The following is a 15,270-nucleotide window of genomic DNA, read 5'->3' as shown; positions in this document are numbered from 1 at the left end:
TCTAATGGAAAAACAATACGAGCTACAAATATAACATTTTCTAGTAACTGCATTTTTTAAAAAGTAAAAAAAGAAAATGGTGAAATAAACTAATATTAGCATCTTTTATTTATTTTTTTGTACTAAGTCTTTGAAGTCCAGCATGTATTTTTATCTTTATAGTGCATCTCCATTTGGATTAACATTTGGAGTATTCAACAGCCTCATCTGGCTAGTGGTCACCGCATGGAACAGCACAGCTCTAAAACATCCAGGTTCGTTAATCAATGACCAGAGGAAACATTTTTAAAGAAATTAGGTTTCAGTTAAGCATTGGTACAGAAGTCATATGCTTGATATCCCCATTCTGAAGAACAGTTAAATTTAGTAATATTTTGAGAAATTTACAGAAGCCCTTAGCTTAAGAACAAAAAAGAAAGTATGTGGTTCAGGTTCCAATACAAAATTTCTCTATACCAGATACACTATCACCAACACAATCTTACCATGAGTATTAATATGTAATGGTACTGTATCATATGGTTGTTCATATGCTCATGTATTTTTTAAGCCTGGTTTAATTTCTATTCAAAAAATTGAGATATATGACAAGGTTTAACCATCAGGAGTTCTAAAGAATGCATTCCTCTTCACTGATACTTCAGTAGTCCCAACGGACATGATTACAGAACTTACAGGTGTCAGTTCAGCCTGTTCTTCTGTGAAGTCAATATGACGCTTGGCCTGCTTGCTGGGACATCTCAGAGAAATAGCATGCTGTGAAAATGCAGGAAGAAAATGATAGGTAAAGGAGGTGGAAAAGGGCAGTTCTCATTACCATGCAGGAAGAGAAAAGATCACTGAAATGAACTGTTGAAACAAAATAGTAATGAAAAGTTGCATGCACCTCATTGTATTGTGCAGAAATAGAAAAGGTAAGAACCTCATGATCCTAGCTCTTTACAATTTAAAGATAACCTCACTCTTCTTCTGGACAGTAGAGCTCTATGGCAGAATTACCCAGAAATACCTTGTCCAGTACCAATTCATAATTCTGAACTTCAAATGGGCCTTAACTGCTGTTTGGCAGCACTCGCTCTCTTCTCTCCTCTCTATCATTCCCTCTAAGCTTGTTCTAAGTAGTTTCCAAGTTCTTCAAGTTCCTGGTTTCACTCTTTCACCTCTTCATATGCCCTCACTTCCCTCCATTCTAAGGAAACCACACGGATCTATCCTGACAATCTTCATCTCTAAAAGGTATCCTACAGCTATGTCCATATTCTCATCCTTCTCTCCAGTTCCATGAGTTAATACCTGCTTCTCCCCTCCAAAGCTACACCATGTCCTAGATCCCACTCATTCCCCCTCTAATATCCCAGTCTCTGACACTCAACTGGTCCAGCTTATTGGGGATGGGAAGGACGGAAAAATATTCTTTTGAGTACCCTCCTCTTGTTAAATTATTATTTTCTACTTTTTACTGCAAAGTTTCCCGAATTCAGCTACAGTGTACCTCTTGCACTTATAATTCCCTGCAATCTAGCATCCACCTTTCTTCTCCAAAGTCTTCATCCTTTGAGTTATAATGCATCCTGTAATTCATTCTCAAAGTCATCAATGACTTTTTAACCAAAGTTACTGTCTTTCCTCTTATAGTACTTGCCTTACTGTACTAAAATTGCTTTGGTTGTCTGTTCTGACATCCCTCTCCTCATACAATAAATTATAATCTCATAAAGACACCGTGTATTATGTTCACAGTTTTATCCCTTACAGCCCAACACAGTGTCCAGGTACTCCAGCATTTATGGAATGTATGAATAGCTATTTCTTCTTGGCTCTCATGCCACAGGCTTGGCCAGACCAAGACTGATTTTGCTTTCCTCTCTCTATATTTTCTCACTCAACACATTCTATAACACTGTGTCAGTCAGCACATCAATGGGAGGCCTATCAAATCTATATTGTCAATATCCTCACTCTTACGAATAGAGTACTTAACAGCTAAAAGGACATGAAAAATGCAACCAACTCTCAACTAGTTCAGGGGAAAAAAAAATATATATATATAAAATAATACAGTAAATGTGGCAAAATGTTAAATTAGTGAACATGAGTAAGACTTTCATGAGTTCTTTGTACTATTTTTTCAAATTTGTCTAAGCTTGACATTATCTCAAAATAAAAAGTTAAAAAATAAATCTATTCTCACTAGGCTCAGTCTCACACAAGCTCCCATCATATTTCCAAATGCTTACTGGCTAGTTAAAAAAAAATCATAATCTAAGGTGTTCAACAAGAGATGGCTACATGCCATGTTAAACAGTATGATGGAACCTTATTAGTTATTGAAATTCAACACATCCTTACCAAAGATGAATGTACACATGGGAAGTATCAAAGACAATGGGAACCAATTTTTAAATCTTTACTGAACTTGTTACACTATTGCTTGTTTTATGTTTGTTTGCTTTTTTTTTTTTTTGGCTAAGAGGCATATCCTAGCTGCCCGACCAGGGATTGAACTTGTACCCCTTGCACTGGAAGGTGAAATCTTAACCACTGAACCACCAGGGAAGTCCCCAGTTTTACCTTGTCTTTATCAGTACTTTCATAAATCTAAAATCTGTGTTTAAAACACATACGTGAATGTGAAGGTCAACTCACATAAACTTTGCTCTACACTGTCTCAGTTTCAAAAAGTTTCATTTGTTACAAAGCTATCACGTTCTCTATCAATCTCTCAAAAACTCCACAAATCTCTGCAAAGTAAGTTATGAATCACTACTTTCTTGAACTGAACCTATAACGTGTACCATTTATGAGCCAGAATCTTGTTGGGGAGGATGTGTAGAAAAGCAGTGATCTGAAATATGAGCCATAATCAAGAAACGAATGACCTTCAACCAGAGTCGTGGTTACAAAATACAACATTTTCTTTTGGTAGCTAACACTTTAGATAACAACTGGAAGAAAGTGGAGGTTTGTGAACGCATATTAATGTTTCAATAAAACAGATTTACATCCATCTTATACTGAGTTTATGTGCTCTTCACTAATATTAAAAATAAATATAGCATGACAGTTAAGAATCCAGACCCTAATGGGGTGGCCAGAGTGCCTGGGTTCAAGCCCCAGCTCAGTCATTTCCTGGCAATATGACTCTGGGCTTATTACTTAACCTGTTTCCTCATGTGTAAAATGGTATAATGACAGCATTTATCTCCAAATGTTACTATAAAAATTAAAGGAGTAATAATAACATTATTATTAGTAGAAGAATGGGAAACCACCAGCCATCATTTGAATTTTATTTAAACCTCAATTCATTTAGATTACAGCTAGCTTATAGTTGTTCAATTTTAACAACATATTCAGGAATATACTAAAACACCACCAGATGGGGATGTTACTACATAAATCTCTTTGCCTGTTTCCTACTGCCCTGTAGTTCTGTCTCTAGGCTTGGATCTGAGATGCACGGGCTGGTCTAGCCTTGTCTAGATTCTCCTTCAATTTTATGATGAAGCAGCAAGGTAACGCTGTAGGAGCTCTACAACCAGACTGCCTAGGTTCAAATCCTCGGGCAAGTTACCTAGTCACTTTCTGCTTTAGTTCCTTTCATTGTAAAATAGTGGTAATGGTACCTATTCTCAAGGCTCTGTACAAATTCAGTGTTAAGATACATAAAGCCAGCACAGAATAAGCACAGCACAGAATAAGCAATAACACAGTAGCTGATATTATTTTCTATTTCCCCTCCTCTTCTCTTTATTCCTCTCCTAGATATTTAACTGGCCATTATATAGGCAGTATAAGGTTCTTTACCAGCTCTCCCGACACAAAACAAAACAGACCTAAACCCAAATAAAAATGCTTTTTCACTTTCAGGTATCTAAAATCCACAATACAAGGATCAGGGCATATATGCCAGTGTTGACTGGGTGGTGTGTTTGTACCTATCCTTTCTATTACCTTCCTAGGCCAGTGAAATCTAGAATTAAAACACCAAGTTGGTACATGTGGATAAATTTCAGTAAGATGAAGCAACATAGCCATTAGAATTTTAGGAGAAACGTAGTTGTAATAACTAGTAACGCCAATCTTTCAGATACACAGGCCTCTTAAAATTTCAGAAAGCCCTGAGCTCCCATCTAGTTATTATCTCAGAGCAAAAAGTTGATTTCTGAGAATAACTTGGGACCTCAAGGCCAATGCCACCTGATATTACAACAAACACAACTGCTGTTTTCTTTCCAATATCTCAAGATTTCTGCACACATTTATTCTTGAAATAGTTCTGGAAAGTGAAAGAAGTAATTACACTGAAGCTATCATATGCTATGTTGCATATCACAAGTTATTAACACATTGGTGTATCCATAGAGATTTCATTAAAAAAAAAAAAAAAACCTATATACATGAGGGGGGAAAAAAAAACCACAACATTGAAAAGCTTTAGTAGCTCAGATATTTAGAAATTTCTCCTATCAAAATATTTACAATACATCATCAAATATTCTTAAAGATTCAGCAAACTTTTTGAACCTACCATAAGCTTCAGTAAATGTTTCTAAAAGCATTTTCATTTTAAAAATATATTTTTGTGTATAAGATTCCAAATTCAGAGGAATTGTTAGTTTAAATCCCACCAGAGAATAAATATACAGGTATATTATAGCACTAACCTTTTTATCAGTAAACCCTACTTTATATAAAATTTATAACATGCAATAACTATTTAAGTTTGCAAACTGCTATCTTATTAAAAAGTATTGTTTTATCTTTTAATGTGAATAAAAGTACCAGTAAGTCAACTGTAACATTTATTTCACGTTGCTATAGTCTTTATTACTTCAGCTACAATGAATTCTAAATTTAAAAACAGCAAATGAACACTACTGATGGATTTCTTAAGAATACTAAAATTCTGTAATTCATTTTTATGTTTATCCATAGAATAAACTCATATTTTTATGCTAAATCAAACATTCAGGAAATAATCATTTTTGATGATCAGCTTCACTTTACTTTTAAGACACTGATAAAAGCTGGGAGGTAAATGTTATAGTTTTGGAATTCAAAAACAGACTTCCCAGTTATTTGACCTACTTAATCCCCTCTTTGGAATAACGCCCCTACCAAAAGGACAGTTGGAGGCTTAAATGAAATAACATATGTGAAGTGCCTGAAAGCACAGTATTTCAACAAAAGTCAAGAAAGAAAGGCAAAAGAAAAAGACTTACTCTTCCTGATGTGAAATAATACTATGCCTACCCCGTTGGCTTCAGAGAGCAAGGAGGCAGAAAGAAAAGCTATAAAATTACTTTGTTTTCAGATGGGCGGTTTGAATACCCACATCCCCAAGATGCAATAGTACCAATCTCAAATTGATTTTTCTAACTGGTATTAGTGTCACTAAACTTCAGTGAGAGTAACTATTCTGTCCTAGGTTTCTTTAGAACAGGTATAATTACTGCCTCTAAAGAACTTAGAGGTGTCTAAAAAAAAGTTTCACTATCAGATTTTCATATGCTACTTCACCTGAAGCACTCTGTCTAACCATCTTGAAAGAAAAGTGCTGATAATTTTAGAGTACAGAACTTCTAGACAAAGATGAACTGAACACGTGCATATATTTAAATGCTTGTTCAAATATCTGACTGCTTCTCTTTTGAGCCAAATAATGTTCTAGATGCTAAAGATACATTAGGAATCATAGAAAAATTTTGAAAATTCCTCTCCTCATGGAGCTTACATTCAAGTGGAAAAGACACACAAGCAAAATTTTTAGAGTAAGATAAAGTCAAATATATACTATTCTAAATGGTGATAAACAGAAAAATAAAGCAGAAAAGGGAGATAACAGGCTTCCTTGGTGGTCCAGTGGCTGGAAATCCACCTGCCAAGGCAGGGAGCACAGATTCGGCCTGTGGTCTGAGAAGATCCCACACACCGTGGGACAGTCAAGCCCTCCTACCACAACTCCTGAGCCCCTGTGCCTAGAGCCTGTGCTCTGAATCACCGCAACAAGAAGTCCACACACCACAACAGAGTAGTCCCTGCTTGTTCCAACTAGAGAACAGACAAGCGCAGCAACGAAGACCCCATGCAGCCATAAACAAATAAACAATTTTTAAGAAAAGGGAGGTAAGTACTCACAGGACAGAGGAAGAAGAATTCATTTAAAACAGGGTGATCAGAGAAGGCCTCACTGGAAAAGTGACATGTGAGCAAACTCCTGAAGGCAGTAAAGGGGTACTGTCCTGAGGAAGTGTATCCAGGCTGGGGTGGGGGGGCAGGTAAAAGGGCTCTGAAGTAGGCTCTGACTATTGGCAAAGAACTGATAGAGCAAGAGAGGGAGGGAAGAAAGGAATGTAGGGGCAAGCCATAGAAAGCCCATCTGGTAAGGCCCTGCAGGGATTTGGGTTTGAAAACAGGTAAGATACAAAGCCTTTGGGTTTGAAAACAGGAGGGGCAAGATCTGACTTACCTTTAATAGGACCACTCAGGGCTGCCATGGGGATAACAGACTGTTAAAGGAATGGTGAACACAGAAGACTAGTTGTGTGTCTCAAGACGATGTTGGTCTGATGGCTGTGAAGGTGGTGGGAAGTGATCAAGTCTGGATATATTCTGAAGTTAGGGCAACAAAATCGGCTGCTGGATTGGAAGGAGGATGGGGAATCAAAGAGGAGGTAAAGACTCTAAGCATTTTGCTGATAAACTGGAAGGACATAATAGCCGTTAACTGAGATGGAGAAGACTGTGGGAGGAATAAGTTTGGGAGAAAAGATCGGGACTTCAGTTTTAGACCAGTTAAATCTGAGTTACTTTTCAGATGACCAAATACAGGCGTTGATTAAAAAGAAGATGCATGAGCCTGGAGTTCAGGGAGGGACACTGGCTAAAGAAACCTGTATTCCCTTGAACCTAAAGATGTTTAATGCCGGTCCTTTCTTGATCTTTATCAGAAACTGTCAACAGACAGCTTTGCACAACACGGTGTTACTGCCGTATTGCTGACAGTGAGTGATAGATGCTAACTGACTTTTGAACATGGCTTCTCAACCTTGATGGTATTTTGGGTCAGATAATTTTGTTGTGGGGGCTGTCCTATTGTAGGATTTTAGCAGCACCCCTGGTCTCTACTTACCGGACATCAGTACCACCCTTCTATCACTGATGACCAAAAATGTCTCCAGACATTTCTGAGTGTCTCCTGGGGGACAAACTAGGTTCTAGTTGAGAACCACTGTTATAGAGGGATTAGGATGTAAGGGGGGTTAGTGTACCTTAAATAAATGAGATGGGGATTAAAACTGGGGAGTTGTCAGTGTATAAGATCACCAAAGGAGTAGACAGAGAGAAGGGCAGTCTGACGCCTGCACCCTGGGGCACTCCACGGCTAAGAGACTACAGACAGGAGAAGGAGACTATGAATGGCCAATGAGGCAGTTCTACTCCCTCCATAAATCCTGCTAAAACAAAGAAAAAGATTTTGTTGTTGCTGTTGTGTCAAAGACAAACTCATGAGAAGACATGACAAAAATCTGGAAGCTAGAAGCATCTGGCTGAGTGTACACAACTCAGCATGCCCAAGGAAAGCTGAATGCTAAGTCAAAACTGGAGAAAAGCAGAGAAGCACCCCAATTTACATTTTGTAACCTCAAAGCGAAGCAGCAGAAGTGAAGGTGGGACTAAAAGCAGGATTGGCTGAAAGCATATTTGAGAAAGCAGTTAATTCCCAGATTTCTCCTCCACCAGCAGTGGTCTCAGGTTCAGACTGATATTCATTCATAGGACCAAGAGACCACAGCTTGGCACCAGGCTCACTCAGTTCTGCAGAAAGACAATGTGCTAGCATGCGACAACGCTATCTTCAGAAGGGATTTACACAACCCACCAGGGACCTTTATGGACCATTGTAAGAGAAAGAGATCATGTGAATAAGCACAGACATCACCCTGGCCTAGGGAAACTTCACACTCCACAGGAAGCAGCCGTGCATTTTGAAGCCAATGTGTGTAGATTCCAGAGTCGGTGGAGGCATATGTTCATGCTCACTTACAAGAGTCACACACTGCACACCATGATCAAGCACAGTGTCTTTTCATAGGCTTCTAGAGTTCACTCACAGTCTTCCTGGTCCATATGCAATCACCAATCAGGGTCAATTTACAATAAACAATATTACTTGGATACATTCTATATTAATCAAGTTTCTAGTAAAAGAATGCCAGGAAAAGGAAAATCCAAGGTTATTTCCCATGGGGTAAAAAAAAAAGGCTCAGATCTGCTATTGTTAAACCTTTCTATTTAACACAGTGATTCTCAAATGGGGGCAATTTTGCCTCCAGGGAACATGTACCAATGTCTGGAGACTTTATAATTAGAAGGATGTATGCAGTTATGGCAGGCTTCCCTGGTGGCTCAGAAGGCAGAGCATCTATTTGCCTGCAATGCGGGAGACCTGGGTTTGATCCCTGGGGTGGGAAGACCCCCTGGAGGAGGGCATGGCAACCCACTCCAGTGTTCTCGCCTGGAGAATCCCCATGGACTGAGGAACCTGGCAGGCTATAGTCCGTGGGGTTGCAAAGAGTCGGACACAACTGAGCGACTAAGCACAGCACAGCACAGGACATTCAGTTCTGACACCTAGCAGACAGGTGCCAGGATGCCGCTAACCATTCTACAAATGCACAGCAGAGCTCCCTACGACAAACAATTATCTGGCCCAGCATGTGAACAGTGATGATGGGTGAGAAACCCTGACCTCGAACGATTAAATGGAAGGTAGTGATGAGGACCATTCCATACCCCATGCCTTCTTTCCCAAGGGGCTGTAAAGCCCTGACAACAAAGTACATGCCCTCCATGCAGGGGATTGGAAGAGTCTTCCGTGGAGCAGCTTACCCACCTGAGAGAAAAGACCTAAGAATGATGATACTAAAGATTTCAAAAGACAAAAAAGAATATTAAGAAGATGAAACTAATAAAACCAATTTTATTCAAACCAAATAAAAGATTTAATCAGCTGGGAGAAAGTTTAGAGTTGAAATAGTAATAAGCATACAAAAAACTATTTTAAATTTTAAAGAATTCCAGGAAAAGCAAAAGGTAATGTCCCCAAAAGGGAATGTAATGAAAGTATATACAGTTCAGTAGTGAACTGCAAGTATACAGGTCATGATAATATAAACACTGAATAGTTACCCAACCAAAATAAATTGGAAGGGGAGGGGAGAAAAGAGGGGAACTGTCTAAGCTATATCCTAATTAGCTATATCCTCATTTTCCAAAGTGAGAAGTCAGTCAGTAACACAAACAACTGAAGAAAAAAAAAAATCAAGATACAGCAATATAACTGTAGATTTAATGATAGGTAAATACACCAAGAATCAGCTAAGAGAGTAGAAAGCGCTTTCCCCTGGGAGCAGAATATAGCATGCATGTGTGCCATGCGCAGCAGTTTTTTCTTTTTTTTGGTAACAAGTCTCTTTAGAACTTCATGACTCTTTAACTCCATGCATGAAAAGCTAAAGTATTTTGTAAAAAACTGTATTTGAGTCTGGAGGCAATTTAATACATGGGGCTGGGATCTAGTAAGCCTCCTTCAGTTTTCTTGGCTTGAATCAGAACAGACTAGATCCAGAAAAAAAGTATACTGAAACAAGTTCCAGATTTGTTAAACCACTTTTCTACCCATCTTGGCAAGGCAAAAAAACAGGCTGATGGAAAAAACTTTAACTCCTTTCCTTGTTTTTTCCTGGCTTACTCACCAAATTTTACATTAGGTCTTATCTTAAAATATTATATCATTGTACACTGGCATCCTTGCCCATGGATACCACTAGATACCATGTGAAGTGTTTGCTAGGAGAAGACTTCACTTTTTACTTTATTTGCTCTTCAACTGTTACTTATAAAGAGTGTGCTTTTACTGAGGGAACTTTTATAAGGAATGTATTTTACAGATGGAAACATACACCAAGATTCTTAATTAGCTCATTACCTGCCCCCATGCCTCTTGACCCAACACAAAATAATATGATTGAAAAGAAAGAACATACAAAACACAGAATAAACAAGAAAGCACATTTCTAATAAAATATTACTCATATCCCAACAGGTAAGTCTAATAGATGTAAGTGATACATGCTAAGGAGCTGGTGCTAAAGATAATGCCCAGGTTTCACAATGGAGAAAGCAGTTTTCTACAGAATATAAACCATTTAGGAAAGTCTCACTAAATAAACAAAAATTTATTCTTCGATATAATTTGCTAACTTCCTTTACAAGCAACAAAACTCAAATTTATCTTCAAATTATCATGATTCGTGCTTCTTTTGAGCTCTACAATGCCCAGAGTGAAGCTAGGTAAATGAGTGGATACCAAGAGTTAGTGACTGATAGAAATTGACCAACTAAATTAAATCAATGTAACAGATACAAATTTTGAATTCTCTACAAGTCCTTAAACAATGTTTTGTAAGATTTTAACTTAGTTCTGATTAATACAAATTATTTTACTCTATTAGAGAGCATTGTAGACATAAACTGAACGGAAGGCTGGTTTTATTCTGCCCCATCCATTTTCTTTTTTCTTGCTGCTACCTTATAACAAAATTGCTTTCCCCTTGATGAACAAAACTCAATTTAAAAAATTCTCCTTTATCAAGCTCAGCTTTTGCTAAACTTATTTCATCACAAATCCATTCCTTATCCTCACCGCCATCATATCAGAAAAACTTCATCTTTTAAAATCTGTTCATGTCTATTATATCACTTTTGACACTCTGAACCACAGTATGAAGAAGACAGACTATGTACAATTAGTTCCACTTTACTTATGAGAAACTGAGGTTCACAAGACTGAATAACTCATAGAGGACCAATGGGTAGTGACACTTGGAACCAAGTTTTCTGACTCCAAGTCCAGTGGTTCTTTCCACCACACTGCATCAACTCTTTGATACTAAAATGGAGTAAATGCTGAGAACTTATAATCTAGGAGAACTATAATGGGGATATGAGCCATTTTCTCAAGTGGCCATTTTATAATAAACACATTAAAAAGCAATTATCAGCTTAATAGCTATCTTAATTCTATAAAGTATCAAATATAAATCACATTTCAAGCTTCTTAATAATATGATACAACTGACATTAATTTAAGGGCTTCAAATAGTCATAAGACTAAAACCAAAAAAACTAAATTTTTTCTTTATCATCTTTGTGACACTGCTGTATCTGGTAATACATTCTTTCTACAGTCTGATTTTAAAACTTAGCTCAGAGGTATTTCTGATAAATTTTAAGTGTAGGAAAAAAACAAGAAAGTTTATTAGAACAGGATGGAAAAAATACCATTGCCTCCTTAATACTGAAATAACAGGGAAGAAAGTTTCATCCACTTACCTCGGTAATTGGCTGCCCCTGATGTGTCAAATCCAGTTCTTGAGGGCGTGCTACTTTATCAATATCCAAAGAGTCCATGCTGGAGGTTGCAGAAGTGATGCTTGAACGAGAGGAGTTACTAATAGAGCGTACCTCAGCATCACTCACTGTGCCCGCTGACGCTGTTCTCCTGTGCTGATTAGTTACTAAGGGCTTAGTATCTTCTAGCACAGACTGCTGAGCAGCCTCATCCATGCTCAAGGAGGCCTGTTCTAGCTGTGCAGTGATGTCATCCAGGGAGTAGTTGGCATGAGACGGTTTAGTTATCCTATTGGACGAAGAAGACAGTCCTTTCAAGGTGCCATGCTTTGATGTATGCCGGCTAGTGGGTAACTTCTGAGTGGCCTTTGTTTCTGTGATTTGACGCTTAGTATTTCCAGCACCGATACTGCTGAGCTCCTGCTCTATTGAACAAAGATCGGCCATTAGGGCATCCAGATCCACAGTTTCTCCCTGATTCAGAGCTTCTGCAATGTTTCCAGAACACAATGAATTAGAATTTACACATTCTACTATAAATCAGTCAACAAATGCAGGAGGAAAAAAAAAAAAAAAAAAAATCACCCTATTGGGCATAAAGCCTATCAAATACCACAGTTCTAACAGTTTTTTGTTCATTTTAAACTCCAAGAGAAAATTTCAGAAGCAAAGAGCCCATCTTTTAAGATTTGTGGTAATCAATAGAGAATAAAATTATGAGTTGAAAGATAAAAAAAATAGAAAAATTTTATACTGTTCTATTAACCAACATCCCTCAGGCAATTTTTCACCAGAGGCTCTAAGTGTTAATATGACCATAGCCCTGGTAGAGATGTTAATACCTAAAGATCTGAGGGCATAAAAAGAAAAATGTTAAGACCTAAAAAAATTACAGATTGAAATGTCAGCTCCACTAGGTATAGTTCATTAAATAAAGGCCAGAAGGGCTGATTTTTAAATTAACAACAAGTAATTTCACTGGACTTTATCCCACTGCAAATATAATAACACAATTAAGTTTGTTGTAGGATTCCATGTGAGGATATACTTTGTCAATTACTAATAACTAGGAAACTAGTTATATTCCAGTTAGTTTTTTTCTCTGATAATCTGAATTAGTAATAAAATGCACAAATCAAGAAATATAAGAACTCAGTTGTTATGCATATATAGTTTTTATATTGAGCTATTTGGAATTGTTGCTGTATTATTTCCACCTTATATAACTTAACATACTATTTTACATTTCATTTTCAATTACATCTTACCATTCAAGTTGTATATGGAGAAGCGATAAGAAAAATTGGCCATGTTTGTTTCCTGGCGAAGAGGAGATCTTTTTATTGGTTCCGTGGGCTTGTCAGAATCCAAACTCTTTATAAAAAGAAAGTTTAATGAGTCATATTAAATTCAGGTCTCAATTATAATAAAAGATGAATAAAGTTTATTCTATGAGTAAGTGAACTGTCATGTAATAGTTAATAAAATCCAAGTTCTTCTAAGTATTAGCCTTGGGGAAAAGCATAATTGGTTTTCACATAATTTTGGTTATAGTTTTTTCAATTTTTAGATATATGCTTACTTAAGGCACATGACATAGTCATAGTTCAGAGTAAGTATCTTCCCAAATACCACGAGTATAGTGGCTGAGCTCATTTTACATAAATTCACTATACAATAAGGTAGGTACATGAATATGGGATATGAGGATAAGAAATAAAAAGGAATAATGTAGAGAATTTTGTTATCTCTTTCCTCAAAGGAATTTGTTTTTGGTCCAACTTAACCACATTCTTAGAATGAAATACTCTGAAAATAAGGCACAATTCTGGACTCAAAATTATGAGAGCCACGATCTTAACAGAAAGTGGCTGTAACTTCAAACAATGATAGAATATCCTGTTCTTTTCATGTTCTATCAAGGTGAGTGTAAACTATAACCCAGCTATATTGCCTGTGCTAAGTCTACAATTACATTCTACACTTTAGGGTAGGGTGTTTTGTAAGTTAACTCACCACCTCTTTAAATGACCCTTTTTTTCTCTCCAACCTTTCTACAATAAGGAAAATAAGGTGGTTACAACAAAGAAATTCAGGGAAAGGGTCAGTAGTTATTCAGTGTCTTTTTAACTATGCAAATATCAGGATTAGTCTTTCAAATTTTTAATTTCTCTAATTATCAAATAGATTTCAAATGAAAAAGAATGTTGAACAATCTTTTTGTAGAATCACAGAATTAGATAGAGTGCTATCTTTTTTATTCATTTGTTTCAACTAAATCCATTTGGATAGTATCTATCCAGTTTTTCAAGCTATCATCTGAAGGAGATCCACAACTGTTCAGTGCTTTATTTCAAAGTTTAATGAAACAGCTAGGAAATTCTTCTTTAACCTCAAACCTAATTTTTCCACTACAAGTTAAGGCCTAATTCGCCTTCTCTCAGTGGAAATGAAGAGTGATAGGTAGGTAATGTTTTCAGTAAAACCTGAAGATAATTTAGGACATATTAAAAGTCAATCTATTTATCAGTTCAAATAAACAAATACTTATTATTAATTATCTGCTGTGTCCGTGGTGCTGGAGCAGAAAGGGAAATGATAGGAAATATTCCTTGATGCCAAGAAATGGGTACTCTAGTGGAGTGTTTTTTTTTAACCTTTTTTATTTTTTCAGTGGTGGTGGAATTGGGTTGGGAGTGGATGTCATTGAGAATATGATAAAAGCCATGAAACTTCTTGCAGAAAAATACAAATACATACAAAATTTTACAAGCAATTTCAGAAGATTCAACAGCCACTAGAAACTTAAAAATGATTTAATATAAAGTTGAAAATCCATTAACATTGTATGATATAGGTGCATGGATGACTGTGGCGAACTAAAATAATCAATTCTGAAGTTTTAGCCACTAACTTAGTAAAATATTTTTTGAAAATTTCCAAAGTGTTAAAAAGTAACTTACTAGCAGTGAGGGATATGGGGCTTCCCAGGTGATACTAGTGGTAAAGAACCTGCCTGACAAAGACAATGTAGGAGATATAAGAGACACAGGTTCGATCCCTGGGTCAGGAAGATACCCTGGAGGAGGAAATGGCAACCCACTCAAGTATTCTTCCTGGAGAATTTCGTGGACAGAGGAGCCTGGCAGGCTAAAGTCCATGGAGTTGCAATGACTGAAGTGACTTAGCATGCACGCATAGCAGTGAGAAATATTCTCCAACAGTTTTAACCTGTTTTCTCTGTAAGACAGCTTCATACATAAAAAAGGATGGTCAAAGCATTTTTTAGGACCCAGCTTTTTTGATGAATGGCTCTTACATGTGTATGTGTATGTCAGGGGATTTAAAATATACAGAAGGTTTATACAAATATACATAAGATTTCCCTGTATTCAGTAGAAATGTTACCTACAGTGGAGCAGCATCAAGTCTACTCCACCTAGAGTGGCTAGGCTTGTATCTGCCTGTCTTTCCTCTTTTTTGGCCTCTCCCCAAGGATGGACAATAAAACACACAGTCAAGGAAACTCCTGGGAGTTCCCTGGGTGCCTAGTGTTAGGATTCCAGGCTTTTACTGCTGTGGCCCAGGTTCAATCCCTGATCAGGGAACCAAGATCCTGCCAGCTGTGCAGCATAGCCAAAAACAAACAAACAAACAAAATGGAAACCCCACACACGACAACTGGCTCTCACATACTTTCCTTCATTATTATTTTCTATTTCCACTCCTTTACTTCCTCAGCACAGAACTGCATAGCCTAGTCATCATCTCTATGCCAAAATCACTTTTTTTTTAAAAAAATTAAGAATTAAACTAAAATTAGGTTTGGTAACTACAGAAGAAAAGAGCTTT

At 37.1% G+C, this 15,270-nt stretch overlaps 1 protein-coding gene across 6 annotated transcripts in view; it reads right to left on the bottom strand.

The window, feature by feature from the left end:
• The window catches only part of RAPH1 (Ras association (RalGDS/AF-6) and pleckstrin homology domains 1), a 103,863-nt gene that overhangs the window by 44,859 nt on the left and 43,734 nt on the right, over positions 1–15,270 (bottom strand). For 4 of the 6 annotated variants that reach the window (XM_070387826.1, XM_070387836.1, XM_070387863.1 and 1 more), the window contains exons 3-5: positions 12,687–12,792; positions 11,401–11,906; positions 676–756 (exon numbers count right to left, since the gene is read on the bottom strand). In XM_070387826.1, the coding sequence (XP_070243927.1) occupies positions 676–756; positions 11,401–11,906; positions 12,687–12,792 (693 nt within the window). The remainder of the gene's footprint in view (positions 1–675; positions 757–11,400; positions 11,907–12,686; positions 12,793–15,270) is intronic. The other 2 variants (XM_070387846.1, XM_070387854.1) reach the window with 1 other exon arrangement.

The sequence above is a fragment of the Bos mutus genome, chromosome 2 (assembly GCF_027580195.1).
Source record: "Bos mutus isolate GX-2022 chromosome 2, NWIPB_WYAK_1.1, whole genome shotgun sequence".
Taxonomy (NCBI): domain Eukaryota; kingdom Metazoa; phylum Chordata; class Mammalia; order Artiodactyla; family Bovidae; genus Bos; species Bos mutus.
Note: the sequence above shows the minus strand (reverse complement) of the source record. Positions and strands in the feature narration are given on the sequence as shown.